General features: G+C 43.7%; 2 protein-coding genes across 2 annotated transcripts in view; one reads left to right on the top strand and one right to left on the bottom strand.

The window, feature by feature from the left end:
• LOC115138147 (solute carrier family 2, facilitated glucose transporter member 4-like) overlaps positions 1–20,954 on the top strand; it is a 39,217-nt gene extending 18,263 nt beyond the window's left edge. Inside the window, exons 3-11 of the mRNA XM_029674669.2 lie at positions 4,459–4,619; positions 16,074–16,198; positions 16,396–16,511; positions 16,690–16,852; positions 17,048–17,235; positions 17,435–17,539; positions 18,664–18,765; positions 18,938–19,141; positions 19,346–20,954. Coding sequence (XP_029530529.1) covers positions 4,459–4,619; positions 16,074–16,198; positions 16,396–16,511; positions 16,690–16,852; positions 17,048–17,235; positions 17,435–17,539; positions 18,664–18,765; positions 18,938–19,141; positions 19,346–19,564 — 1,383 coding nt within the window. The 3' untranslated portion in view covers positions 19,565–20,954. The remainder of the gene's footprint in view (positions 1–4,458; positions 4,620–16,073; positions 16,199–16,395; positions 16,512–16,689; positions 16,853–17,047; positions 17,236–17,434; positions 17,540–18,663; positions 18,766–18,937; positions 19,142–19,345) is intronic.
• On the bottom strand, positions 20,955–25,882 carry LOC115138148 (Y-box-binding protein 2-A-like). Its single transcript, XM_029674675.2, is given in 10 exon segments — positions 20,955–22,056; positions 22,216–22,362; positions 22,457–22,500; positions 22,503–22,663; positions 22,849–22,931; positions 23,319–23,576; positions 23,889–23,978; positions 24,207–24,240; positions 24,431–24,494; positions 25,706–25,882. Coding segments are annotated over 10 exon segments (996 nt in total). The 5' UTR covers positions 25,785–25,882; the 3' UTR covers positions 20,955–22,020.
• Between the last annotated feature and the right edge of the window lie 1,857 nt (positions 25,883–27,739).

The raw sequence follows: 27,739 nt of genomic DNA, 5'->3' as shown, positions 1-27,739 counted from the left end.
TCTGAGTTTACATCAAATATATTGAAACATACCCAGCTAGCAGATTTTGTTTCCTGGAAGTTGTGAGAACGTGTGTTTTTGGTTTCACATTGGTTTTTTTCCTGCCCGGTAAAACTGATTTTTTAAAAACATTCTGAGAACAAAAGTCAAAATGTATCCTGTTCTGGGAACATTTATTTTTAGGTAGCAGGGAGGTTCTGAGAATGTTTTACTCTGGTTCCTTGAAAGTTTTCCTGTAGGTTTTATTAATGCTCTGAGAACAAAATGATAGGTTATTTGGAGTTTTTTTAAAATAACTTCCTTAAAACTTTTACTGAATGTTTCAATAAGACTTTTAATAACACTGCTAGCTTATTTTGGGTTTTGAAATCCAAGCACAGATAGAACACGTAAATGTATTTCCTTAGGCATTTATCATGCAAACACATATATTTTTTATTGCGGCACAGTATACGTGAGATTCAAACCTGTAATCTAATGTTCTCTAGCCATGGAATGAGTCCACTGAGTCACCAGGATGGTAGTCTGAATACCAGTCTCTTTAGCTAACATTCCACTCCTTGTCATTGCCAAAGAGACTGGCCTTTGGCAGTCTACAACATTCAATATACACTGGATTTACAACGAACTTGCTCATTGGTTGTTGGAAATAATATTTTCCATTACAATCAAATCAAATCAAATTTTATTTGTCACATACACATGGTTAGTAGATGTTAATGCGAGTGTAGCGAAATGCTTGTGCTTCTAGTTCCGACAATGCAGTGATAACCAACAAGTAATCTAACTAACAATTCCAAAACTACTGTCTTATACACAGTGTAAGGGGATAAAGAATATGTACATAAGGATATATGAATGAGTGATGGTACAGAGCAGCAACATGTGGTACCTGGAAAATATAATTCGAATTTATAATAAAGTCAAAAACAAACATTTAGCTGTTAAGCAGGTTCTATTTCGAGGCATAAAATCAAATCTAAGATGTTTTGTGGTTGGAATTACTGTATTTACTTTGAGAATTTAGACTTGAGCTAGCAACAAACAAAAAACGGTTGCTTAGCAACCAGATACCAACGTGTTTTGTGGCGGAAAAAAGTGATAGGTCTTTGAATATTTGCATAATCGTTGTGATTGGAAGATTGATGTGAGGGTGATCGAATCAGCATCAAATCCTCTGTTCTCCTTGATCTCATTAATGATAGAATGTTCATATTTGAAGATAGCAGAAAGGCTCTTTGCCACATGGCATGGAGTACAGTGAGTGGATTAGCTAAAGAAACTGGTACCCATGCTACCACGATGGGGCTAGCATGCCATGTTTTTTTAGGCTTTCAAAAACTGTTCATTTTAGTCTATTAAAACAGAGACCATTTCAAAGGAAAACATGTATTTTTCTTTTTTAAATTGAACCTTTATTTAACTAGGCAAGTCAGTTAAGACAATATTCTTATTTACAATGACGGCCTACCCCAGCCAAACCCAGACTATGCTGGGCTAATTGTGTGCCAGCCTATGGGACTCCCAATCACAGCCGGATGTGAAACAGCCTGGACAAGCACTCATTAAGATCAGGAGTGGCCAATTAATGAGCGTGGACAACACAACAGAGCACACTTAACAAGATAGAGGATAGAGAGAGTTTTGTTCATGCTGAGAATGGAATGTACGTTTTTAAATAACATTCTCAGCGCGTTCTCTGAATATTACTAAAGTGTTCTTGTAGTTTTTTATTTATTTTTATTTTACCCCCTTTTCTCCCCAATTTCGTGGTATCCAATTGTTAGTGGTTACTATCTTGTCTCATCGCTACAACTCCCATACGGGCTCGGGAGAGACGAAGGTCGAAAGCCATGCGTCCTCCGAAACACAACCCAACCAAGCCGCACTGCTTCTTAACACAGCATGCATCCAACCCGGAAGCCAGCCACACCAATGTGTCGGAGGAAACACTGTGCACCTGGAAACCTGGTTAGCGCGCACTGCGCCCGGCCCGCCACAAGAGTCGCTAGTGCGCGATGAGACAAGGATATCCCTACCGGCCAAGCCCTCCCTAACCCGGACGACGCTAGGCCAATTGTGCGTCGCCCCATGGACCTCCCGGTCACGGCCGGCTGCGACAGGGCCTGGGCTCGAACCCAGAGTCTCTGGTGGCACAGCTAGCACTGCGATGCAGTGCCCTAGACCACAGGCCTTGTTCTTGTAGTTTTTATTGAAAAATATCTTGACATTCTCGGAACAATTTGAGAACATGACTTTAAATGGAACCACGAGGAAACCTGTGGGAAACGTTTTGCTGAAGTACTGAAATTCCCACAGAAGAACGTTGTTTCTTAACATTCTTGAAACAATTTGACAGCATTCCCAATGTCAAACCAGTTGGAGAAAGCTCCTAGACCGTTGCCAAAATTGAAATGAAATGTAACCATGTTTGAACTTTTAATCAAACGTTCTGTTAAAGTAATGAAATATAAAATAAAATAATATTTTTTAAATGTGCTGAGAATGTTCCAAAGCAAGCAATTATCCTGCACCATTCCTAGAAAGTTGTGGGATGGTTGTTTGCAAAATAACCATAGAACAACCACGCTCTTACCAATCTCTAAGAAACATATGGTTCTGAGAACTTTATGTGCTAGCTTGGGTACTGTGTATCAGCTATTACACATAAAATATATAGGTACATATATCAACAGTATATTATATCTAATGTAGAATCAGTTTCATGCTGTATATATTGCATTTTGTGTAGACAGCAGTATCATTCAACTCCTCATCTGACAAGTTAACAAATTTATACTGAACAAAAATATAAACGCCACATGGAACAATTTCAAAGATTTTACTGAGTTACAGTTCATATGAGGAAATCTGTCAATTGAAATAAATTAATTAGGCCCCAATCTATGGATTTCACATGATTGGGAATACAGATATGCATCTGTTGGTCAAAGATACCTTATAAAAAATGCTCCTCAAAATGCTCCTCAGGATCTCGTCACGGTATTTATGTGCATTCAAACTGCCATAGATAAAATACAATTGTGTTCGTTGTCCGTAGCTTATGTCTGCCCATACCATAACCCCACCGCCATCATGGGCATTCTGTTCACAACATTGATATCAGCAAACCGCTCGCCCACACGATGCAATACACGTGGTCTGCAGTTGTGAGGCCGGTTGGAAGTACTACCAAATTCTCTAAAACAGCATTGGAGACGGCTTATGGTAGAGAAATTAACATTCAATTCTCTGGCAACCGCTCTGGTGGACATTCCTGCAGTCAGCATCTATTGTACGCTCCCTCAAAAGTTGAGACATCTGTGGCATTGTGTTGTGAAAAAAATGCACATTTTACAGTGGCCTTTTATTGTCCCCAGCACAAGGTGCACCTATATAATGATCATGCTGTTTAATCAGCTTCTTGATATGCCACACCTCTCAGGTGGAGGGATTATCTTGGCAACGGAGGTATGCTCAGTAACAGGGATTTAAACAAATTTGTACACAACATTTGAGAGGAATAAGCTTTTTGTGCGTATAGAACATTTCTGGGATCTTTTATTTCAACTCATGACACATGTAACAAACACTTTATATGCGTTCATATTTTTGTTCAGTGTTTATTGAGCAGATTCTTACGAATCTGATAGTATCTGTATTTAGATACAGACAGGGAGTGAGTCAGACAGAGGAACAGACGGAGATAGTCAGGTGAGTTGTGTTACGAGAGAGGCCTTACAACCGACGTGCCCCCGCTGGTATGTACTCTCTGGTCATGAGTCCTGGTCCCTTGAACCTCTTTAAACATGAGCCAAAACCTTGAACCCTGTGCCATCTATTCAACAGGCGAAACCTTCAGGCCCAAAAGAACCTCTTGACACAACTGTGCTACTCGTTGAAAGTCAATCCATTGAAAGACAATCTATTTGCGTTAAATTCTAGGTAAGGGATTAATGATTGGGAAGTTTTCGATTTTGATAGACCATATTTGCAAGAAGCATATAGTATTGAATGGTGGTTATACCCGGCCTTCCCTCACACAAAGCACATTTCTCTCTGTTCCATTGCCAAAGCATTTATCTCAAGGAAGTAACACTTTTTGTATACACTTACCTAGATTCAGTATATGTGGCCCATGCCATGCGGGAACCAAACCAAGAACTCTGGTGTTGGAAGGATGCACAACACTCCAAATAACGGAACCAATTTGAACAAAGCTCATAAATCAATTTTGTCTTGACATTGTTGTCTTCCTGGCCTGGTCCCAGATCTGTTTGTGCTGTCTTACCAACTCCTATGATCCCTGTCATGCTGGGACAGCACAAACAGATCTGGGACCAGGTTACAGTCATCCTGCGATAACTAAGGAAAAATGTTAGCTCTATTGGATGGCTCATCTGTCTCCCCGTTGTCTTGTCATGGTCTCATCTCATCTCTCTTCTCCTGCCTTTCCAGATCATTGAGGCGGACTACAATGCTACATGGGTGCACCGGTATGGAGAGCCCATTCCCACCGCTACACTCACCACTCTGTGGTCCCTGTCGGTGGCCATCTTCTCTATAGGAGGCATGATCTCTTCCTTCTGTGTGGGCGTCATCTCAGAATGGCTGGGCAGGTAGGGAGATGATACACTCAGACACGAGAAAGCGGACTCACAGACACGCATGCACACGCTAGAGTGACCACATTAAAAACCTCAAAATGCGGGACAACAGGATGATTTTGCAGGACATTAACTGGACAGTGTTGCTTACATGAATGAAACATTTGGCAGCATTTGCATATGCACAGTAGCGGATTTAGGTATGGGCAACATGGGCAGGCACCCGGGGGGGTGGCAAGATGGTGAATTTGACATTTGCGCGAACGGTTTTCTATTGCTCGTTTGCACTTCACGTCAATGATATCATGTCACCGTGTGGGACTGTGGGTCAATTAACCTTGTCGGAGTGGGCGCCCTGATTCTAGTTTGTGAGCTACTGCCTGGAAAGGTCTCCCACTCAGAAGTACAAGATGGGGAGGTGGGCAGGGGTAGGTTGACCTCAGGTCTACCCACTGGAAGCCCGAGGTAGGGGGAGCGGCGGAATCTATCAAATTGCGCACCTCTAACTTTGTACAGTACTAATGCAATTAGTAAAATCAGTCACACTATGAAATGCTACCAAATGAACCACAATTCATTTATAAAACTGCAAATATATAGTTTCACAGACATATTGTTAAAAAAAAATCTGGTTTGTGCAAAATCATTAGGAATAATATAAAACCAGTCTGCACACCACCAAGGTGAATTGGTTTAGTCTCGACTCTAGGTTGACAGTATTGGGGGATGGGTAGTGTAGTCTCGACTCTTGGTTGACAGTGTTGGGGGATGGGTAATGTATTGATGCTCGAGTGCTAAATCAACACAAATGGACAAGAAAAGGTCTAAGCCATCAGGTGCCCAGTTTAGGAAAAAGAGGAAAGAAGAAGAGGAGAAATGTACAAAAGATAAAGGTTTGCAGCTATGTCATCTCTTTATGAGTATAATAACACTTATGTTTGTTAGCCTATGTTGCTTGCTTTGCTATTTTTATTTATTTAACCAGGCAAGTCAGTTAAGAACAAATTATTATTTACAATGACAGCCTAGGAACAGTGGGTTAACTGCCTTGTTCAGGGGCAGAACGACAGATTTTTACCTTGTCAGCTCGGGGATTCGATCTAGCAACCTTTCGGTTACTGGCCCAACGCTCTAACCAGTTGGCTACCTGCCGCCCCTATTACACATAGGGGGACAATATTCCGTTTTCTGTCCAACTAGCTTACATAACATTGGATATAATTTCACACAGTTTCATCATGATAATGTGTGTAGCCTGCAGAAGAACGATTACAACCTAACTAGACCATTATTGATTTGGTTAACTTTCATTGAGGTGACATCATAAAGGTTTTCTGTGATTGTATTGACTAGGTCCTGAGCTCAGTAAGGGGAATTTACAATGTAGGCTAACTTAAAATACGTCTATATTATGCTGATATTTTCTATATTTTTGATATATTGAGCCTTACGGGGGTGTTTTATGCCTAGAATTAGACAAGGAGGTTGTATGGTTCATTTGGTTCCTATTCTGAAAGTTTGATCAATTGTGCATAATGACATGTATATTTAATTGTGCAACAAATGTATTTAGGGTGTCAGACTCATATACTGTATTTCAATGAAAATTCAGGGGCACTTCTGAAATATTTTGGAGCACCCTCTGGCACTGGCCAGGATGAGGAGGCATCTACCTCCTCAGCCACACAGGCCTCTTCAGAAATTATCTCAGAGCCTCAAGATGAGGAGCCATCCACCTCCTCAGCCACACAGGTGTCTTCACAAATGTTGTCTGAGACTGAGAATGAGGATGAAGACCCGTTTGCTTCCACTTCTCCCCAGCAGGATTCTGCAGGATTCTATAGGTGTGTGTGTGGGTACACGTACATGTGTTTATGTGTGCATACCTGTATAACATAAGCAAAATCAATAATTTCCCTTTGCCAAGTTTTAAGTTTCCATTTTGTTGGTAACAACGATGATTTTATTATTACTGGGTATGTATGTGGGATGTTCCACCAGTATAAATGCTGTGAATATTGTGTGTAAACTAATGTCCATGTGCTCTCCATTAGAAATGCCTGTAGCAGCATCCCCACCAAATCCTGCTGCTGAGGATGAACCACTGTATACAGACCCTGCTGCTGAGGATAAACCACTGTCTACAGACCCTACTGACTGAGGATGAACCACTGTCTACAGACCCTGCTGCTGAGGATGAACCACTGTATACAGACCCTGCTGCTGAGGATGAACCCCTGTCTACAGACCCTGCTACTGAGGATGAACCACTGTCTACAGACCCTGCTGCTGAGGATGAACCACTGTCTACAGACCCTGCTACTGAGGATGAACCACTGTCTACAGACCCTGCTGAATGAGGAGGAACCACTGTCTACAGACCCTGCTGCTGAGGATGAACCACTGTATACAGACCCTGCAGACTGAGGATGAACCACTGTCTACAGACCCTGCTGACTGAGGATGAACCACTGTCTACAGACCCTGCTGCTGAGGATGAACCACTGTCTACAGACCCTACTGACTGATGATGAACCACTGTCTACAGACCCTGCTGCTGAGGATGAACCACTGTCTACAGACCCTGCTACTGAGGATGAACCACTGTCTACAGACCCTGCTACTGAGGATGAACCACTGTCTACAGACCCTGCTGCTGAGGATGAACCACTGTCTACAGACCCTGCTGCTGAGGATGAACCACTGTCTACAGACCCTGCTGACTGAGGAGGAACCACTGTCTACAGACCCTGCTGCTGAGGATGAACCACTGTCTACAGACCCTGCTGCTGAGGATGAACCACTGTCTACAGACCCTACTGCTGAGGATGAACCACTGTCTACAGACCCTACTGCTGAGGATGAACTACTGTCTACAGATCCTGCTGCTGAGGATGAACCACTGTCTACAGGCCCTGTCTACAGACCATGCTGCTGAGGATGAACCACTGTCTACAGGCCCTGCTGCTGAGGATGAACCACTGTCTACAGACCCTGCTGCTGAGGATGAACCACTGTCTACAGACCCTGGTGACTGAGGATGAATCACTGTCTACAGTCCCTGCTACTGAGGATGAACCACTGTCTACAGACCCTGCTGCTGAGGATGAACCACTGTCTACAGACCCTACTGATTGGCCTTCAGTTCTCACTGACAGAATTCGGACACAACTAGTTTGCAGAGGACAAAGTGAGGTACCACCTAACTTTGCTTTCCCAAGGAATGAGAGTGATAGAATAAGTTGCACCAGTATTTCAGGAAGACTTTGGTGAGTGTTGAAAAAATCCCTAGAAGTTGGTTGGTGTATTCTGAAAGAAACAACAGCCTCTTCTGCTTCTGCTGCAAACTCTTTTCTAGGAAGAAAATGTATTTAGCAAACTCATGTTTGACAGACTGGAAACATGCAAGTTCTTTGCTGACTTCATACGGCAGCAGTCCAGAACACCAAAACTGCATGAAAACATGGAAAGAACTGGCAATGAGGATCAAAAAAGGGGAAACAATTGATAAGCACGAGATGGCACTTATGGAGGATGAGATGGAGAGAGGTGTTGACACATTTGACTGCTATTGTGCAGTCTCTGGCAATTAGAAATCTGGCACTAAGGGGACACACAGAAACACTGTACTCTCCATCAAATGGAAATATCCTCAAAGAGGTTGAACTGATGGCACAATTTGATCCAGTCATGAAAGAGAACCTTAACCGTGTCCAAAAAGGGACTTCAAGTCACACCACCTTGGCCACCAAATACAGAATGAACTCATTGATTTGTTGAGCAGCATTTCAATAATGGTGAGTGACATTAAGCTGGAAAAATTATTCTCTATCATTCTAGATTGCACCTCAGATGTCAGCCACACTGAACAGTTGTCAGTTGTGATTAGAATTGTGTCCCTGAAGGAGATAAAGGAACGTTTTACAGGAGTTTTGGAGGCAGAGGAGTCCACGGGCCAACATTTGGCATCCCTGATTCTCAAAAGATTAGCTAAAAATTCATTTTGAGGACTGCAGAGGACAGTCTTATGATAATGGGGCCAACGTGAAAGGCAAAAACAAAGGTGCCCAAGCCAGACTCCTGGAAATGAATCCAAGAGCTCTATTTGTGCCATGTGGAGCTCACACATTGAACCTGGTTGTGGCTGATGCTGCTAAGAGTTCTGTCGATGCCACAGGTTACTTTGGCATCTTACACAAACAGACACCTTGTTCTCAGCCTCCACACAGCGATGGGCCATCCTGAAAAAAAACATGTGGACATCACTTTGAAGATGTGGACTGAGACAAGGCGGGAGAGTAAAGTTTAGAGTGTTGAGCCACTGAGGTTTCAGGCAGCAGCGGTGAGACAGGCGAGGAATCAAACCAAAGACCCTGGGATAAAGATTGAGGCCCAGTCCTTGTCAGAGGAGTTGGGATCATACTGCTTCAGCATCTATATAGTGGTGTGGTGTGACATCTTGAGCCAGATCCAACATGTGAGCAAGCTGATGCCGTCTCCCAGTGTGCGTGTGGATGTTGCAGTCAGTCGTCTCAGAAAGACAGAGAGAGGTCTCAGCAACTACAGAGCATCAGGCTTTATGACTGCACAAACGTCAGCCAAGGATATTTACGAGGGTATGAATGTAGAGGCAGAAAAGACTGAGGTCCACAAACCGTCACTTTTCATACGAATCATTTGATGAGCCTTTGAGTGATACCTTGAAGAAGCTGGATGTGACATTTTTCAATGTTGTTGTTGATGTTGCAACAGCCCTTCGGGAAAGATTTTACACACTGGAAAATGTGGGAGAGAAGTTTGGAGTGCTGTCAACCTTCCAAAGTCTCTCCAATGAGGAGCTGACAGAACAAAGAGGCCCTTAGTATGACACTGCACTATAAAGAACACTCAGAATTGGATGGCAGAGAGCTTGCACAGGAACGGAAGAACTTGCCTGACTTGCCATCGAAGACCATGACCCTGCTTGAGCTGCTGATATTTATTTATACACGATAGGGAGCTCTCAGAAATGTATCCAAATTTGTGGACTGCTCTCGGAATTTGTCTTACTCTTCCATTGACCGTAGCTGAAGCAGAGAGGAGCTTTTCAAAGCTGAAGCTCATCAAATCCTACCTGAGGTCCACCATGTCACAGGAACGCCTTAGTGGCCTTGCTGTCATCAGTATTAACCATGCAATTGCTGGGAATATTTCTTATGACAATGTAATTGATGACTTTGCATCAAGGAAGGCAAGAAAGGTAAGGGTTTAGATGGCAGTTGTGGAAGTTGTGTGTTTCTTGTTTGAAGTGCAATACTGGAATAATCAGGTTATCTTCTTTACAAGTGTGTTATTCTATTTGTGTATTTATGTGATATAGGATTTGTGCAATTTCAATTTATTTGTGTGTTTTTTGTTAGCAATAGTTCTATCTCTTTCTCTCCTTTCTCTTCTCTCTGAGAACCTGAGCCCTAGGACCATGCCTCAGGGCTACCTGCCTGATGACTTCTTGCTGTCCCCAGTCCACCTGGTCGTGCTGCTGCTCCAGTTTCTACTGTTCTGCCTGTGGCTATGGAACCCTGACCTGTTCACTGGATGTGCTACCTTGTCCCAGACCTGCTGTTTTCGACTCTCTCTCTCTACCGCACCTGCTGTCTCTAACTCTGAATGATCGGCTATGAAAAGCCAACTGACATTTACTCCTGAGGTGCTGACCTGTTGCCCTCTCTACAACCACTATGATTATTATTATTTGACCCTGCTGGTCATCTATGACCGTTTGAACATCTTGGCCATGTTCTGTTATAATCTCCACCCGGCACAGCCAGAAGAGGACTGGCCACCCCTCAGTGCCTGGTTCCTCTCTAGGTTTCTTCCTAGGTTCCTGCCTTTCTAGGGAGTTTTTCCTAGCCACCGTGCTTCTACATCTGCATTGCTTGCTGTTTGGGGTTTTAGGCTGGATTTCTTTATAGCACTTTGTGACATCGGCTGATGTAAAAAGGGCTTTATAAATACATTTGACTTATTGATTGATTGATAGTGTAATAATTTGATTCTCTTTGTATTTATACCATTTGTTTATATTTGTATTTTTTTTTATATTTACGAGTCTTCTTTTTTATATATTATTTTACATTTATATAGTTTTAAATGTTAGGATTTTTTATATATTATTTTACATTTATATAGTTTTAAATGTTAGGATTATTTATGTGTGTTGTTTCAAATGTCAGAATAAAAATTACAGGTCGTGCAGAATGGTCCATTTTTTTGGCGGGGGGCGCTGAAGGGAGCCATACATACTAGAACCGCCAATGCGTATGCATTTAGATCTTCTTGAATGACTGTTTCGTGAGCAAATTAGAGCAGATGGTCTTAAACTATATAGCCTCTCTGTATTTTGTTTCAATCAATGCACATGCGGCCTAGCGGCGCGTGCTGTTGACTTTTTGCCGCATTATATTTTTTGTGGGGACTATTCTGCTAACCATCTTAAAATCTCATAAGAAACTAGTGGTGTTTTTGTGTAACAGTAACCTTATACTGTGTTATTATATTTTGTTATGTTGTGTAGAATACTAATGAATCATTATGGGAACTTCCAATACATTCATTCAGCTTTTCTCTAACTTTACTAAACCAGGACCATTGTGAGAAGTGGCGGAGCGATGTTCCGGTGTTCTCTGGCAGCACTACACCCACAGATATCCATTTTTGCTACACCCCTGCAGTCCGCAGCACCGAACGAGCAATTGAAGCGAAGCCAATTATTTTCCCTTGCACAAAAATTGGTGATGCAGAACCGAGAGACCACACGTGTGGATGTTTTATGAAAATTTGTTTATATTTGGTTGGACTCGTGGAATGTAAAACAGTTCAAATGAGATTGAGAAAAGTACTGCAAATATGTTGAATGAGCAACTAATGGGCATGGAGAGCCTCACACGTTTGACGAAATTACCTTATATCTTTCAGTCTAATATGGCTAAAAAGCACGCCTAACTGTCCTCTCCAAATTTAGCCGGAATTTATTCCGAAAGGATTTGAGAAACATTGGTTGACTATAGGCCTATATGACGTTGGCCTACGTCTCGTCTTGCACTGCGCAAAATATCAGATCTAAACGATTGGAGAAGTTAAGCTTAGGCCATTACATCATTATGATATATATGCATATATTTTCATAAGCGCAACGTGACTGAAAGAGACAGGTTTGGAATATCTGATTTTAAATAAGGGACAAAGATACTTTTAAAAAAAAGTAGATTTGTTGATAAAATGCGGGACATGATTGTTTGGTTGCGGGACAAAGGGCACAAATGCGGGACAGTTCCACACAGTCAGTCAGATCCCACATGATTCCCTATAGATAGTGTCAGTCAGATCCCGCATGGTTCCCTATAGATAGTGTCAGTCAGCTGGATCCCACATGGTTCCCTATAGATAGTGTCAGTCAGCTAGATCCCACATGGTTCCCTATAGATAGTGTCAGTCAGATCCAACATGGTTCCCTATAGATAGTGTCAGTCAGCTGGATCCCACATGGTTCCCTATAGATAGTGTCAGTCAGCTAGATCCCACATGGTTCCCTATAGATAGTGTCAGTCAGATCCAACATGGTTCCCTATAGATAGTGTCAGTTAGATCCAACATGGTTCCCTATAGATAGTGTCAGTCAGTTAGATCCAACATGGTTCCCTATAGATAGTGTCAGTCAGATCCAACATGGTTCCCTATAGATAGTGTCAGTCAGATCCAACATGGTTCCCTATAGATAGTGTCAGTCAGCTAGATCCCACATGGTTCCCTATAGATCATGTCAGTCAGATCCCGCATGATTCCCTATAGATAGTGTCAGTCAGCTGGATCCCACATGGTTCCCTATAGATAGTGTCAGTCAGCTAGATCCCACATGGTTCCCTATAGATAGTGTCAGTCAGCTAGATCCCACATGGTTCCCTATAGATAGTGTCAGTCAGATCCAACATGGTTCCCTATAGATAGTGTCAGTCAGTTAGATCCAACATGGTTCCCTATAGATAGTGTCAGCTAGATCCCACATGGTTCCCTATAGATAGTGTCAGTTAGATCCAACATGGTTCCCTATAGATAGTGTCAGTCAGCTGGATCCCACATGGTTCCCTATAGATAGTGTCAGTCAGCTAGATCCCACGTGGTTCCCTATAGATAGTGTCAGCTAGATCCCACATGGTTCCCTATAGATAGTGTCAGTCAGCTGGATCCCACATGGTTCCCTATAGATAGTGTCAGTCAGCTAGATCCCACATGGTTCCCTATAGATAGTGTCAGTCAGCTGGATCCCACATGGTTCCCTATAGATAGTGTCAGTCAGCTAGATCCCACATGGTTCCCTATAGATAGTGTCAGTCAGATCCAACATGGTTCCCTATAGATAGTGTCAGTCAGTTAGATCCAACATGGTTCCCTATAGATAGTGTCAGTCAGATCCAACATGGTTCCCTATAGATAGTGTCAGTTAGATCCCACATGGTTCCCTATAGATAGTGTCAGTCAGCTGGATCCCACATGGTTCCCTATAGATAGTGTCAGTCAGCTAGATCCCACATGGTTCCCTATAGATAGTGTCAGTTAGATCCCACATGGTTCCCTATAGATAGTGTCAGTCAGTTAGATCCAACATGGTTCCCTATAGATAGTGTCAGTCAGATCCAACATGGTTCCCTATAGATAGTGTCAGTCAGTTAGATCCAACATGGTTCCCTATAGATAGTGTCAGTCAGATCCAACATGGTTCCCTATAGATAGTGTCAGCTAGATCCCACATGGTTCCCTATAGATAGTGTCAGTCAGCTAGATCCCACATGGTTCCCTATAGATAGTGTCAGTCAGATCCAACATGGTTCCCTATAGATAGTGTCAGTCAGCTGGATCCCACATGGTTCCCTATAGATAGTGTCAGTCAGCTAGATCCCACATGGTTCCCTATAGATAGTGTCAGTTAGATCCCACATGGTTCCCTATAGATAGTGTCAGTCAGTTAGATCCAACATGGTTCCCTATAGATAGTGTCAGTCAGATCCAACATGGTTCCCTATAGATAGTGTCAGTCAGTTAGATCCAACATGGTTCCCTATAGATAGTGTCAGTCAGATCCAACATGGTTCCCTATAGATAGTGTCAGTTAGATCCCACATGGTTCCCTATAGATAGTGTCAGTCAGTTAGATCCAACATGGTTCCCTATAGATAGTGTCAGTCAGTTAGATCCAACATGGTTCCCTATAGATAGTGTCAGTCAGATCCAACATGGTTCCCTATAGATAGTGTCAGTCAGTTAGATCCAACATGGTTCCCTATAGATAGTGTCAGTCAGTTAGATCCAACATGGTTCCCTATAGATAGTGTCAGTCAGATCCAACATGGTTCCCTATAGATAGTGTCAGTCAGTTAGATCCAACATGGTTCCCTATAGATAGTGTCAGTCAGATCCAACATGGTTCCCTATAGATAGTGTCAGTCAGATCCAACATGGTTCCCTATAGATAGTGTCAGTCAGTTAGTTCCAACATGGTTCCCTATAGATAGTGTCAGTCAGATCCAACATGGTTTCCTATAGATAGTGTCAGTCAGATCCAACATGGTTCCCTATAGATAGTGTCAGTTAGATCCCACATGGTTCCCTATAGATAGTGTCAGTCAGTTAGATCCAACATGGTTCCCTATAGATAGTGTCAGTCAGATCCAACATGGTTCCCTATAGATAGTGTCAGTCAGATCCAACATGGTTCCCTATAGATAGTGTCAGTCAGATCCAACATGGTTCCCTATAGATAGTGTCAGTCAGCTAGATCCCACATGGTTCCCTATAGATAGTGTCAGTTAGATCCCACATGGTTCCCTATAGATAGTGTCAGTCAGTTAGATCCAACATGGTTCCCTATAGATAGTGTCAGTTAGATCCAACATGGTTCCCTATAGATAGTATCAGTCAGTTAGATCCAACATGGTTCCCTATAGATAGTGTCAGTCAGATCCAACATGGTTCCCTATAGATAGTGTCAGTCAGTTAACATGGTTCCAACATGGTTCCCTATAGATAGTGTCAGTCAGTTAGATCCAACATGGTTCCCTATAGATAGTGTCAGTCAGATCCAACATGGTTCCCTATAGATAGTGTCAGTCAGTTAGATCCAACATGGTTCCCTATAGATAGTGTCAGTCAGTTAGATCCAACATGGTTCCCTATAGATAGTGTCAGTCAGATCCAACATGGTTCCCTATAGATAGTGTCAGTCAGTTAGATCCAACATGGTTCCCTATAGATAGTGTCAGTCAGATCCAACATGGTTCCCTATAGATAGTGTCAGTCAGTTAGATCCAACATGGTTCCCTATAGATAGTGTCAGTCAGTTAGATCCAACATGGTTCCCTATAGATAGTGTCAGTCAGATCCAACATGGTTCCCTATAGATAGTGTCAGTCAGATCCAACATGGTTCCCTATAGATAGTGTCAGTCAGATCCAACATGGTTCCCTATAGATAGTGTCAGTCAGCTAGATCCCACATGGTTCCCTATAGATAGTGTCAGTTAGATCCCACATGGTTCCATATAGATAGTGTCAGTCAGTTAGATCCAACATGGTTCCCTATAGATAGTGTCAGTCAGATCCAACATGGTTCCCTATAGATAGTGTCAGTCAGTTAGATCCAACATGGTTCCCTATAGATAGTGTCAGTCAGATCCAACATGGTTCCCTATAGATAGTGTCAGTCAGTTAGATCCAACATGGTTCCCTATAGATAGTATCAGTCAGTTAGATCCAACATGGTTCCCTATAGATAGTGTCAGTCAGATCCAACATGGTTCCCTATAGATAGTGTCAGTCAGTTAGATCCAACATGGTTCCCTATAGATAGTGTCAGTCAGTTAGATCCAACATGGTTCCCTATAGATAGTGTCAGTCAGATCCAACATGGTTCCCTATAGATAGTGTCAGTCAGTTAGATCCAACATGGTTCCCTATAGATAGTGTCAGTCAGTTAGTTCCAACATGGTTCCCTATAGATAGTGTCAGTCAGTTAGATCCAACATGGTTCCCTATTTTCGGTTTGTCTCATCATGGTCTGACAAACACCGCTTTGGCTCAGCCACTTTCCACCGCTGTCGTGGAAGGTCGACAGGCGGATGCGGTGGGTTGAGACGCAGTACGTGCTATATCTGGTAGCTCCAGCTTAAATTGACGGATTTTGATGGGGAGTTAATTATTATGTTACTTAGATTGACGCACGGGTGACTCTTAAGGAGTGACAATAGCTGTTCCTTGTAGAAACAAAATCTTTTCCTTATGACAATTTGTAACAGTGTCTGTTTTGTGGTGTAAGTCTGCCATCTAGAGGATACATTATAGAACAGTCGAAGGCCGAAAAACCACAATTATAAAGTGTTTCTGTAAACTATGACTACTAATAATATTAAAACGTATTTATTCCTTTGTACTCTGTCAGGAGGAAAGCCATGCTCATAAACAACTTGTTTGCCTTCATCGGAGGAGGTTTGATGGGCATGGCCAAAATCAGCCGGTCCTTTGAGATGATGATCCTGGGACGCTTCGTCATCGGTGCATACTGTGGTGAGCACTCATCCTGTAGACTTAAATTATACTTTTCAGTGGTGCAGTAGATAGCCTATATTATTTTCTATGAATAGTACTGAAATTCCAATAACCGGTGAAATAGTTCATAGGAATCACTATCGCTGCTCATTTTTTTTGTCTCCAGACCTTGGCATACCAGTTTCTGAACCTTAGCCTAATGATCTTTCCTCCAGGGTTGGCATCAGGGCTAGTGCCCATGTATGTGGGCGAGATAGCGCCTACAAGTCTGCGAGGTGCTTTGGGCACGCTCCACCAGTTGGCGATCGTCACAGGGATTCTCATAGCACAGGTACAGAAGCTGAGCTTGCACAATGTATTTAACAACATGACAGTGAATCTAGTTTGTTCTACACAATATATTACTATCTGAACCTGCATTAATGTTCTCTCTCTCATTCACGCTCTCTCTCCTATCTTCATCACTCTTCTCTTTCCTCTCCTCTCTCGCTTTCCCCCCTCGTCCCTAGGTCCTAGGTCTGGAGTCTTTGCTGGGCAGTGAGGAGTTGTGGCCAGTGCTGGTGGGTGTGACCGTTCTGCCCACTGTCCTGCAGATGGTGCTGCTGCCCTTCTGCCCCGAGAGCCCCCGCTTTCTCTACATCATCCGCTGCCAGGAGCACCACGCCAAGAGCGGTGAGGATCAAGTCACGACCGGCCACGTTCCAACACTTTCTAGTGGCCTCCTTTCCTCCCTTATCTCCTTTCCTATTTTTGATTGATTGGAGAGGACTACAAGTAGATCAGGAGCAGGGATTGAATTACAAACACACCCCAAAACCCATCCGAAGTTCTCCGCTCAGCGTGACTCTCATTCCCACTCTTCACCAGGCTTGAGGAGGCTGACCGGGAGGCAGGAGGTGGGGGATATGCTGGCGGAGATGAAGGAGGAGAAGAGGAGGATGGACATGGAGAGGAAGGTGTCCATCGCAGAGCTCTTCCGCTCCCCCATGTACCGGCAGCCCATCATCATCGCCATCCTGCTGCAGCTCTCACAACAGCTCTCTGGGGTCAACGCTGTGAGTACTAGAGAGGGCAGGGGAGTGCAGTAGGTGTGTGTATCACCTGATGATGAGTATTTTCAAATACATTCTATATCTGGAGTCCTTAGATTTCATCAAACAGTGAAAGAATGACAAAGAAACACAATTACATTGGGATCATTGCTTCAAGCTTGACCCCATTCCATGACCAACCATCCTCTTATCTTCTCTCCAGATCTTCTACTACTCCACCAGTATTTTCCAGAAGGCAGGGGTCCAGAGCCCCGTCTACGCCACTATAGGAGCCGGCGTGGTCAACTGTGCCTTCACCGTGGTCTCGGTACACAAGCAGGCCCTGTTTCCAGGCACCTCCATTACTGTTTAACACGTACACCTTTATCACTGAACAAACAAGATAACGTAGTGGGTCGACCCAACCTTAATCTCGTTCCCAGACACTCCCGCTCACATGCGCAGAGTCTAGTGAACCAACAATTCAAACTTGGCCTTCCTGAGCCAATACAGAACGGAAGAAACTCCCAACTTAATCTACCAATTAATCATCTCCCAGAACACCTTGCCCCTTCTCTGTACATGTCTTGTGCAACTCTGTTTACGGTGCCACGCCTCAAAGTCTTGTGATTCACTAAAATGAAATTATGATAAATACCTTACTTAGTAAGGTCACTCTAGGAATTCTATAGGTCACTCCCACTAAGGCCAACTTTAAATCGTTGATGTCCCAGGTTTATATGCGCTGTGGGATGAGGTTATCCCAATCTAGGGCTCTATTCAATCCATACCGTGGAAGTTACAGTTACAAAGTTGGGTGTATTTAAAGGTCAATGTTCCCACGTTAGTGGAGTCTGCATTCACGATAAACACTGCATATGTCGGCTCAATCCGAAATTACCTTTACATTTATATTGTACAATCTGTAACGCTTCAGATAGAATAGAGCCTTTAGTCTTTCTGCCTTCATCCAAAAAGGTCAGATTTGTTGATTAATTTATTGATTGTCTTGGCTGGGTTGAGGGTTGACCTTTGATTTTAAAAATGAAAACACCTCTTTAAATCATCAGCTTCACTTTTATGTTTGTATTCTGTAGAGAAAGCTCCCACTTACAATAGTCTTTATCCATGACCAAACCAGACTGGAGAATGCCTTAGACCAGTGGTTCGCAAACCTCTCCTCGGGGACCCCAGACATTTCACAATTTTGTTGTAGCCCTGAACTAGCTCACCTGATTAACCTATTCAAGGTCTTGATGATTAGTTAACAAGTCGAATCAGGTGCAAGAAACATGGAACGGCTGGGGGTCCCAGAGTAGAGGTTTGAGACAAACGCCAGTTGGAAAGGTTCTGTCAGAATCATCTGCTAAGTTTTGTCTCAATTAGAAATGAGTGAACATGATTCAGGCCCGTTGTTACCTGTTTGTCATCTTGCTCTCGTCCAATCAACAGCTCTTCCTGGTGGAGAGGACGGGCCGCCGGACGCTACACATGCTGGGGCTGTCCGGAATGTGCGGCTGTGCTATTGTCATGACGATAGCTCTTGCCTTATTGGTCAGTCCTTAATGAATAACAACAGACTCATTAGCCCATTCACGGAATCATGTATCCATAGAAATAAAATACTAGAAGGGGCGCCTCATTCAAAACAGAGGCCATAATGGGTGGTATGGCTATTTCTATTCATGTACCTCTGGCTGAACCATCACCACCTTTACCTTGGCAGGACAGTGTTCCCTGGATGAGCTACATCAGCATGCTGGCAATCTTTGGCTTCGTGGCCTTCTTTGAGGTGGGGCCTGGCCCCATTCCCTGGTTCTTTGTGGCTGAGCTCTTCTCCCAAGGCCCCAGGCCCGCTGCGATGGCCGTGGCCGGATTCTCCAACTGGACGGCCAACTTCATTATTGGCTTTGGCTTCCAGTATCTCGCTGTAAGTGATCACTTTGTGTGTTTGTTTTTTTGACCAGGAACCTTCATTTAGGACTTTAGTATTGGTTTTAATGATACGCGAAGCTGACATACTCTGGATTGGATGGTGTCTTGACAGACATGGACTGATGAGTAAATGTCTTCTCAATGATACACTAATGAATATACGCCCCCCTCCCCCTCTCTCCTTCCTCCCGCTCCACAGGAGCTTTGTGGGCCTTATGTCTTCCTCATCTTTGCAGTGCTCCTGGTCTTCTTCCTCATCTTCACCTTCTTCCGGGTGCCGGAGACACGGGGCAAGACGTTCGACCAGATCTCCGCCTCCTTCAGCCAGCACCCACCCGCCATGATGGACCTTGACATGGAGCTGGGCAAGCGGAGTACAGAGCTGGACTACCTGGGGGGGGAGGGAAGCCTTGACTAATGGGGTCCCATGGGGGAACTGGGGAGGGCAGGCTGAGGAGGCCAGACACTCTTGGTTAGGCAGGGAAACTCAGAGGGCTACAACTGGGTACTAAGGGGTGGGCTTGGGCCTAATTCAAACACATCCTTTGAGTTGTGTCTAGGCATATCGAGCAAGGTTGGCGTGTGGGTCAAGGGTTAGGGAGGTGGAATGGATTTGGAACTGGGCCCGTAGTTGGGAAATGGAGCTTGAGGGAGATATGTTGACAGGAACGGGTTGCTCGAGGAAAAGGCTGTGCAACATTAAAGCATTGCACCAACTTAACATACCCCAGAAAGGGTGGCGGGTGAGTGATTTTTATTACCAGGGCAATCCATAATGGGTGATAGAGGGGATGATCAGGAACCTGGTTCCTGAACTTTGAGGCATTACCCCCGTCCGGGTGTACATATGCTGATGGGGGATGGAGATTTGATTGAGAGAGACTGCGCAGATGTTCTATGGAGAGGGGCTTGGAGGTATTCCTGCACTTTATATACAAAAATGTCAGTTTTCAGATTGATAGCTGGTTACAATAACAGCTAGTGTGGAAACCCATGTACATTTTTAATGAGGAAAGCTATGGTGTGTGGCATTGAGTGATTTATTTCCAAGTTACTGTAAGTTTGTCTGTGGGCTAACCAGTCTACCGCTAGCAACCCACTTCCCCTTTGGAAGTGTCCCTAAACTTGATTTCACAAGATGGACAGCTTTAACATGACTCATTGCACAGCCTACAGAGAAGTTACTTTTAACGAGAGCAAATCATGTATTTAGTACTTAAATGTATATAGCGTGCTGGTTTGAGTGAAAAAAACAAAATGGTACAAGGGTCTTCAAATACTCAAACTTTACCCACTCCAATATGAGTATGTCTTTGGTTTCTATGGGGTTGTGCACAATATTAGTTGATTTGGTTGGTTTTGACTGCTACTGCATCAGCAATCTGTCCCTGAACAACGACACATGTGCTGTCTTCTGTACTGGTTGTGATTGTACAGTTGTCTTTGAAGATTTGTATTGAACAAAGAGAATCTGTAATTTATATGAAGTGTGAATATTGATAGTATCCTGTATGGTTTGTATGACAATTGTTCCCATTTCAAACATGAGCATGTTGATGCCCCAACATTTCAGTGAGACTTTAGTTACTACCATCCCGAGAAAAGGGTCATATTGAATACAAATATACTGCAATTTAATGTTACAGCTTTTATCAAGTGTCTGATGCTACGTTTTCAGATTCTACTGGAGTTGGAATTTAAGAAATGCAATTACTTACTCTGGTTTTATCCCACTAAAATGAGATTCAAGGCAGACATATTTTACATTTCCTGGACTGTGTATTGTGGACATTAAAGACATGACTGCATTGTGGTTTTTGCAAACATTTTATCGACATTTAGATACTGACATTGCACATAATCCCCTCCAAAAGAAAAGCACATACAAAAATAAGTAGAACAAAAATGTATATTTTTTTTAAACCAACCCCCGGCCTTGATTTTCCAAATAGGGTGTGGGCTGCAGCATGTTAGAAACTAGGGGGATGGCAAGGTTATCATCGCAACTCCTGGACCACTACCCTCACACACGCTTCGCTTTCCACATCATTGAACTTAAAATAGCGGCTGGGTCCTCTACTGCTCATGCCCATTCTCAGTCAATTAAAGTAAACAAGCTGGGGGTTTGTGGAGTAACTGGGCATCCAAGCAGATTTTTACATACTTTCGTTCCTCTAGATCTTTCTAGGCGTATTTTAACATTTATGAATACATGCAACTCCCTCCCTCCCATATGCAGGGGGGGGGGGGGGGGGGGGGAATTGGAGAGTAGTGCACAGTGGTGGGTGTGGTGAGAGGGGCTCGGTCCCCCAGCTAACCCTCCCTAGGAACCTAAAGAGAGCGACAGGGGGAGAGAGACAGATGGGCAGAGAAGATAAGGGGAGAAAGGCAGGTAGGTGAAAAAAAGACAGGCAGGGGGCAAAGACCGACAGAGAGGACAAGGAGAGAGACTAACATTTAAACCAATAGAACACAATGCCAAGAATTAAGACTTCTAACAGGCAGTGGGTCCCACGGGTTTCAGACTTCAATTGGCGACCAATTTACAACTGCAATATAGGTGGGCTTTCATTGAACACAAATCCCAAAAATATAAAGTCATAAGGAAAAGCATTTTTAACACCCGGTTACACATTCGGACCGCAGGTGCGGACCATCCTTCAAAAGACTCGTGCACTTCCTCCGAAAACCCATACGTTGAAAAAGTACCTAAATATCACATACTAGTGACAACAGCTACGAGATAGCCGCGTCGCAGTTTCGGTAGTAATGCAAGAAGCGCAACCCTCCACCCAAACCCTGAAAGGATGCGCCAGTTTGGAGCGGGGTCCCACCTCTTGTCTGGGGTCACGTTACACAGTCTCATCATGGGCGTCATTCTGTGTCTGCGGGAACTGTCGTGGCAGGTGGCTGAAAAAAAGGACCCTTTTGTAAAAAACTGTTGGAACATAACTAAGTCAATATTAATATAATGACTACATGCAGGAATACCTACAGTAAAATAGCCAAGTTAAGACCAGTTAGTAAAAGCAAGAGGGAGTATTGAATAGATGTCGGGGTGCCTCTTACCTCTGGTGATTTGGGGGAGGACTTGGGGGACATTTTGGGGGAGCCTTTAGGGGAGGATTTGGGGGAGGATTTGGAGTCGGCTGGCTTGGCTGTCTGAAGGGGAGTGCTAGGTTCCGAGGCTAGCTTTTCGGGCTTCTCTGTCCCATCCTAAGATATGAACAGAGGGGAAACTTAGCAACATAATATTGTCATTGTATTATTTTGTATCGCAACAATACATTGGAAGCACTGAGCCGCTCACTTTAGAGACAGAGTTAGACTCTGAGTTCCTCTGCCTGCGGCGCTGAACTGTCGGCGGGGCTTTTGGCCGTCTTCGTTGGCCTGCTCCCCGTTTGTCTGCTGGCCCTCCTGGGCCTCCTTCACCACATCCTGCCCTTCTGCTGCCTGGCCCTTTGAGGTGGCAGCACCCGCCTGAACCTCCCCGGGAGGTGGGCGAGGACGGAATGGCCTGAGAAGGTTAGATAGCATGGGACAAAGTCAAATTTACAGCCAAATAGGCCAAAACTACTCCATGAAATCTTGGAATAATAGCCTATGGGCTAAAAAGCCATCCACAAACTGCCAAGATCTATTGACATGAGAACATCCCAAATACATAAAAAAGCCTACACAAAAATGCCATGTCAGTCTCACCTGCGGTACTGGGTCCTAAACCTGCGCGGTGGAGGCCTCTGCTGGTCGCCTTCTACGCCTCCCTCCTGTTCCCCTGGCTCGCCCTGGGGAGAGAACAGACCACACAACACTTCAGGAGGGAAAACAGATTACACAACTGATATGCACAGGTGGGAGATCCAATCCTCAACTACGCCTCCATTTGCAAACATTTAGGAATGGAAAAGTCTAAAAGGGACCCTTGGGACGTCCCAACTGACTTCACCCCATTGAAGTTGAAATTTAAAACAGTTAAGGTAAGGGTAGGGTTTAGGGTGGGGACATCCATTTAGGAACTGGACAGGCGGAAGCAACTTCCTGGAAAAAGTGGCAGTAAATTCCATTCACCATTTTACTTTCAGTTGGTCTGTTTTTTCCTCTTCAAATAAGTCAAAATGGAGAATGGACTGTAAACATGTGGAGTTGCAGCTTTTTAGCCATCTACTCATCACCTCTTGCCCTTCCTGTCTGGGTCGGCGGGGCCTGCGCCGGCGCGGTGGGGGCCTGTCTCCGGGCCGCTCGCCGGGCCGCTCTCCGTCGTGCTCTCCTCCATGCTCTGAAGTGGGGCCTGAGGTGCCGTCGCCCTTCTCGTCACCGGGCCTGGGGCTGCGAGAGGACAAACGCCGGCGGAAACGGCGTTTGGTGGGCGCGTACCGACTGCCTTTAACGGGAACACCACCAGGCCCTGTCACGTTGGCTGCCTCCGAGCCCTGAGAGGGGGAGAGAGAGAGCTTGTAGGAGAGATATTTAAAACAATGATTTGCAATTCAAACAGTTTGAGTGACTCAAATTAAAAGGGATAGTTCACACCAAAAAGCTAATGTTTCCAATTCATTTGAAAAGTAACAAACGGATAAGGCAGCAGCTACACAATGGCAGCTACACAATGGCCTGAAACTGAAATTGGCATAGGACTGTAAAAAGCACAAAAAGATCAAAGTTTTATTTTGGGCTGAACTATCCTTAAGACTTGTTAATACGGTGGGTGAAGAAAAAAAGATCGTCCTTACAGGTTTGCCTACCTTGGCGGCCTCGACCACGTCAAACTCTACCACCTCCCCATCCCCAACACTGCGAAGGAACTTCCTGGGATTGTTCTTCTTGATGGCAGTCTAAAAATATGGATTGGATGATGTGATACAGGGTTTTATTCACGAGGCATCAAACAGACTAAAACATTCTAAAACAGGGATGGACTGCCTGAACTTGTCCAACAAGAAACCCTTGTTTTCATTTCACATTGTAAAACATTTTGCTAAGATACGCACTAATGAATGCAACCCAGTGGTATGAAGCAGCAGGTGCTCTTTGCAACTCAGGCTTTATCTTGCTGGGCTTACCTGATGAACAAAGACATCCTCTTTGGTGTCGTTTCTGGGGAGGGGGGGGGGACAATGATAAGTTATGACAAATCCAAAATGATCAAGCCATTGCCATGTTAACATGTCATACTAGTACTACAGAGCACATGCATTGTCTCAAATTAAATGCTAATTAGTGTACTTTTCAATTTCACATCTGACAGCCACATTACACAACCACATTCTAGCACATAGCAGGGTACCTGTTGATAAAGCCATATCCGTTGCGCACGTTGAACCATTTCACGGTGCCTTGGACTGCGGTGGCTGCAACAACAGCTTGATTAAACACCGTCTCAAACATCAAAGTCAAGTCAAAAGAAAGACTCGATGATTGTGAAGCTGCATGTGAGGTCTTGAAAGGGAACGTCTACCATACGACCTAATATATTTCTCCCTCATCGCAACTTTAACCAACCAAAACGGTTCAAGCTAGGCTGCAGGACATGCCGTGATTGTGCCAATCATTAACACTTGACTAGAAACCTACTGACTATGTCAAGTGGGACAAGTTGTGCTTACTGTGCATAGTTGTGGCGTTACCATATTAACATTGTAGAGAGTTGATGAATAAGTGCCTACATTAACGTACCAAGTAACTTTGTTGACGTAACAAATCAATGGCAACTGACACCTCAATTGGAACGTTTAACGGAAACTTGTCAAATAATTTACACCAATGCGCACTGAAAATTTAATGAAAGCCCAGTTCACTTGTCAATGCTTGATCGTCACGTTAACATTTAGACCTAAATGGTCAATGGTGGTGAAATCAGACGTCAATCGCTGATCAAGATGACGTTCACCTGTGAACAAACTCCCTCCCCCTTGGAACACGTGACATTTGATGAGGTGAAATTAGGGTCATATTGTGACACCATTAGCCTACATTCAACCACGTTCATACTCGACAACTCAAAATGTCGGTTTAAGTAATTAATCTTGATAACGCGTGTGCATCTAAACAGCCCCGCACACTACCAACCGCACAAACCCACGATGGGTCAGTTTAGCAAATGTTCTACTTTTAGTCTCACAATTAAAATATATGCGCTTGTTGAACAATATATTTGTATCAACATTAATGTCAGTCTTAAAATGGAGTAAGCATTTAATAAAATGATATTCAGCCAAGTCCTTGCGTAAAACATGGAGGCACGTGGAACTTGAAACGAAACGCCAAAAACTGCTTAGGATCAGCACAACTTGACCTGGGTGTACAATGTGCGCTACTCCCATAGATTAACTTCCAAGAGTTACAAAACCGACATGAGTCACTGAAACATACGCACTTTCCAACCACCCAATCTGTAGCACTAACAGACATATTTTAAGCAATGATTTGAGGCACAGCCATGTTCTGGCTTTAGTCCGTGGCCATGACGCATAGGTAAATCCACAAATTTATAACGCTCACAAATTATGCTAACTTTTGTCAAGGAAGATATTTTTGTCACTAGTAATTCCACTTCACTTACCTATAATTTTTCTCTCCGGCTGTGGCTGTTCTTCCACCGGAGCCGACGGTGGGGCGCTCTGCGCTTCTGCGTCGGTCATACTCTCACGGATACACGTTTACAACAATATCCCACTCTCCAAACTTTGCTCTGGCCGCCACCGCAAACTTTTTATCCCGACAACCTCCCGGGATCCACAATGTTAAGCGCGCCCTCATTGGTTTCATAGTAGCCAATCCAGGAGCCTCATTAGCTCAGCAAGGAAGCCATTTGGAAGGGCGTAGGCCGCAAAAAAAGACAGGTTTAAAATAAAAGCAGGTAGAGCAGGACAAATGATAGCGCGCAGAGCGGAGCACCCAGATTGTAAAGAGACTAGACAGGTGATAACCTGAATGAGGTGTTATCAGTGGTGGAAACAGTACTCACAAGTCATACTTGAGTAAAAGTAAACATACTTTAATAGAAAATGACTCAAGTAAAAGTGAAAGTCACCCAGTAAAATACTACTTGAATAAAAGTCTCAACGTATTTGGTTTTAAATATACTTAAGTATCACTATTAAATGGAATTGTACTTAAGTATCAAAAGTAAAAGTATTAATAATTTCAAATTCTTTATATTTTGAAAACCCGACAGCACAATTTTCTAGTTGTTTAATTGTTTTACGGATAGCCAGGGGTACACTACAACACTGACAATAATTTACTAACAAAGCATGTGTTTAGTGAATCCGCCAGATCAGAGGCAGTAGGGGTGACCAGGGATGTTTTCTTAATAAGTGTGTGAATTGGACCATTTTCCTTTCAAAATGTAACAAGTACTTTTGGGTGTCTGGAGTAAAAAGTACATTATTTCCCTTTCAGAATGTAGTGAAGTAAAAGTTGTCAAAATATAAATAGTAAAGTCAAATACAGATACCCCAAAAAACGACTTAAGTAGTACTTTGAAGTATTTTTTACTTAAGTATTTTAAACCACTGGGTGTTATGCATGTAGCCTCTCGTGGCTGTGTTGACCAGCCTATATGATTGATAAAGTATTCTGAAATTGTCAATAGCCATTGTCAAAAGTGTAATTCATGTGTGCTGGTCTATCATAATGGGTTACTATGCCTACTAGGTGTTACCCTCTCCTATGAGAAAATGGCTTATATTTCTTTAAATGCAACAATTATGTACAAGTCGGCTAGCCTAATTCCTACTTAGGCGTACTTTAATTGGTCAGTCAATAAAGCTAAATAGCCCCATATCCTGCTTGTCTCGTCTGTTGCTACAGGCCATACTACAGGCCCACTCCCCTGTGTGCACCTGTCTCTCTGTTGCGGATATTTCAGCTCGTGCAGCCGTCAGTGATAAATTAGACACATGGTTGGCCCTGCGCCAAATCAGTCAACACAAGCACCCCGTCCCCGTCTTTGCTCCCACCCATGCCCTGACTCGCATGCCCACCAGTCTCTCAACACTCCCCATCCCTCCATTTTATCTTAGCTCCCATCTGGCCCTCGAGCCCTCCACACATAGGTCATCGGATTCATGTTTCATTGGGCTAAATTTAACCCAGCGGCTCCGCGAACTGCCAATCACTGCGCACTGACTTTGACTGCCTGCCGCCATGTCAATACCACCATGGGGGCAATACCACCATGGGTAGCCTATTACAAAGAGCAAAGACTTTTGCCAATAATGAGACGCTGTTATTAGGCCTACATCAGAAACATGTATTGAGCATTAAAACCAGAACCCCCTAAAAGCACAATCTACTTTAAAAAAAGGTTAAAAACAATATTAATCCTAATATTCCCTTGAAAGTGAAATATGGTGAAGGATAATGGATGAATTTTTATTGAGGCTTCGGTCATTATCCGAGAGTGCTTACTTGGTGCGTAAAAGCGCCCATATCACCTATGCCCAAAATAACGGTACTTAGAATGAATGAGAGAGGCCCCATGCTCAGTGAATGAGAGGTTCCATTCGATGTTCCGGTGATTGCGCCCCCTCCCTGTTCTAGAATCTGAGAATTGAGGGTGACCACGCCTGCGCACTAAGCACAATATTGC

The sequence above is a fragment of the Oncorhynchus nerka genome, linkage group LG12, assembly GCF_034236695.1.
Source record: "Oncorhynchus nerka isolate Pitt River linkage group LG12, Oner_Uvic_2.0, whole genome shotgun sequence".
Lineage (NCBI taxonomy): Eukaryota > Metazoa > Chordata > Actinopteri > Salmoniformes > Salmonidae > Oncorhynchus > Oncorhynchus nerka.
The sequence above is the reverse complement of the archived record's forward strand: the minus strand, read 5'-3'. Positions and strand labels throughout refer to the sequence as shown.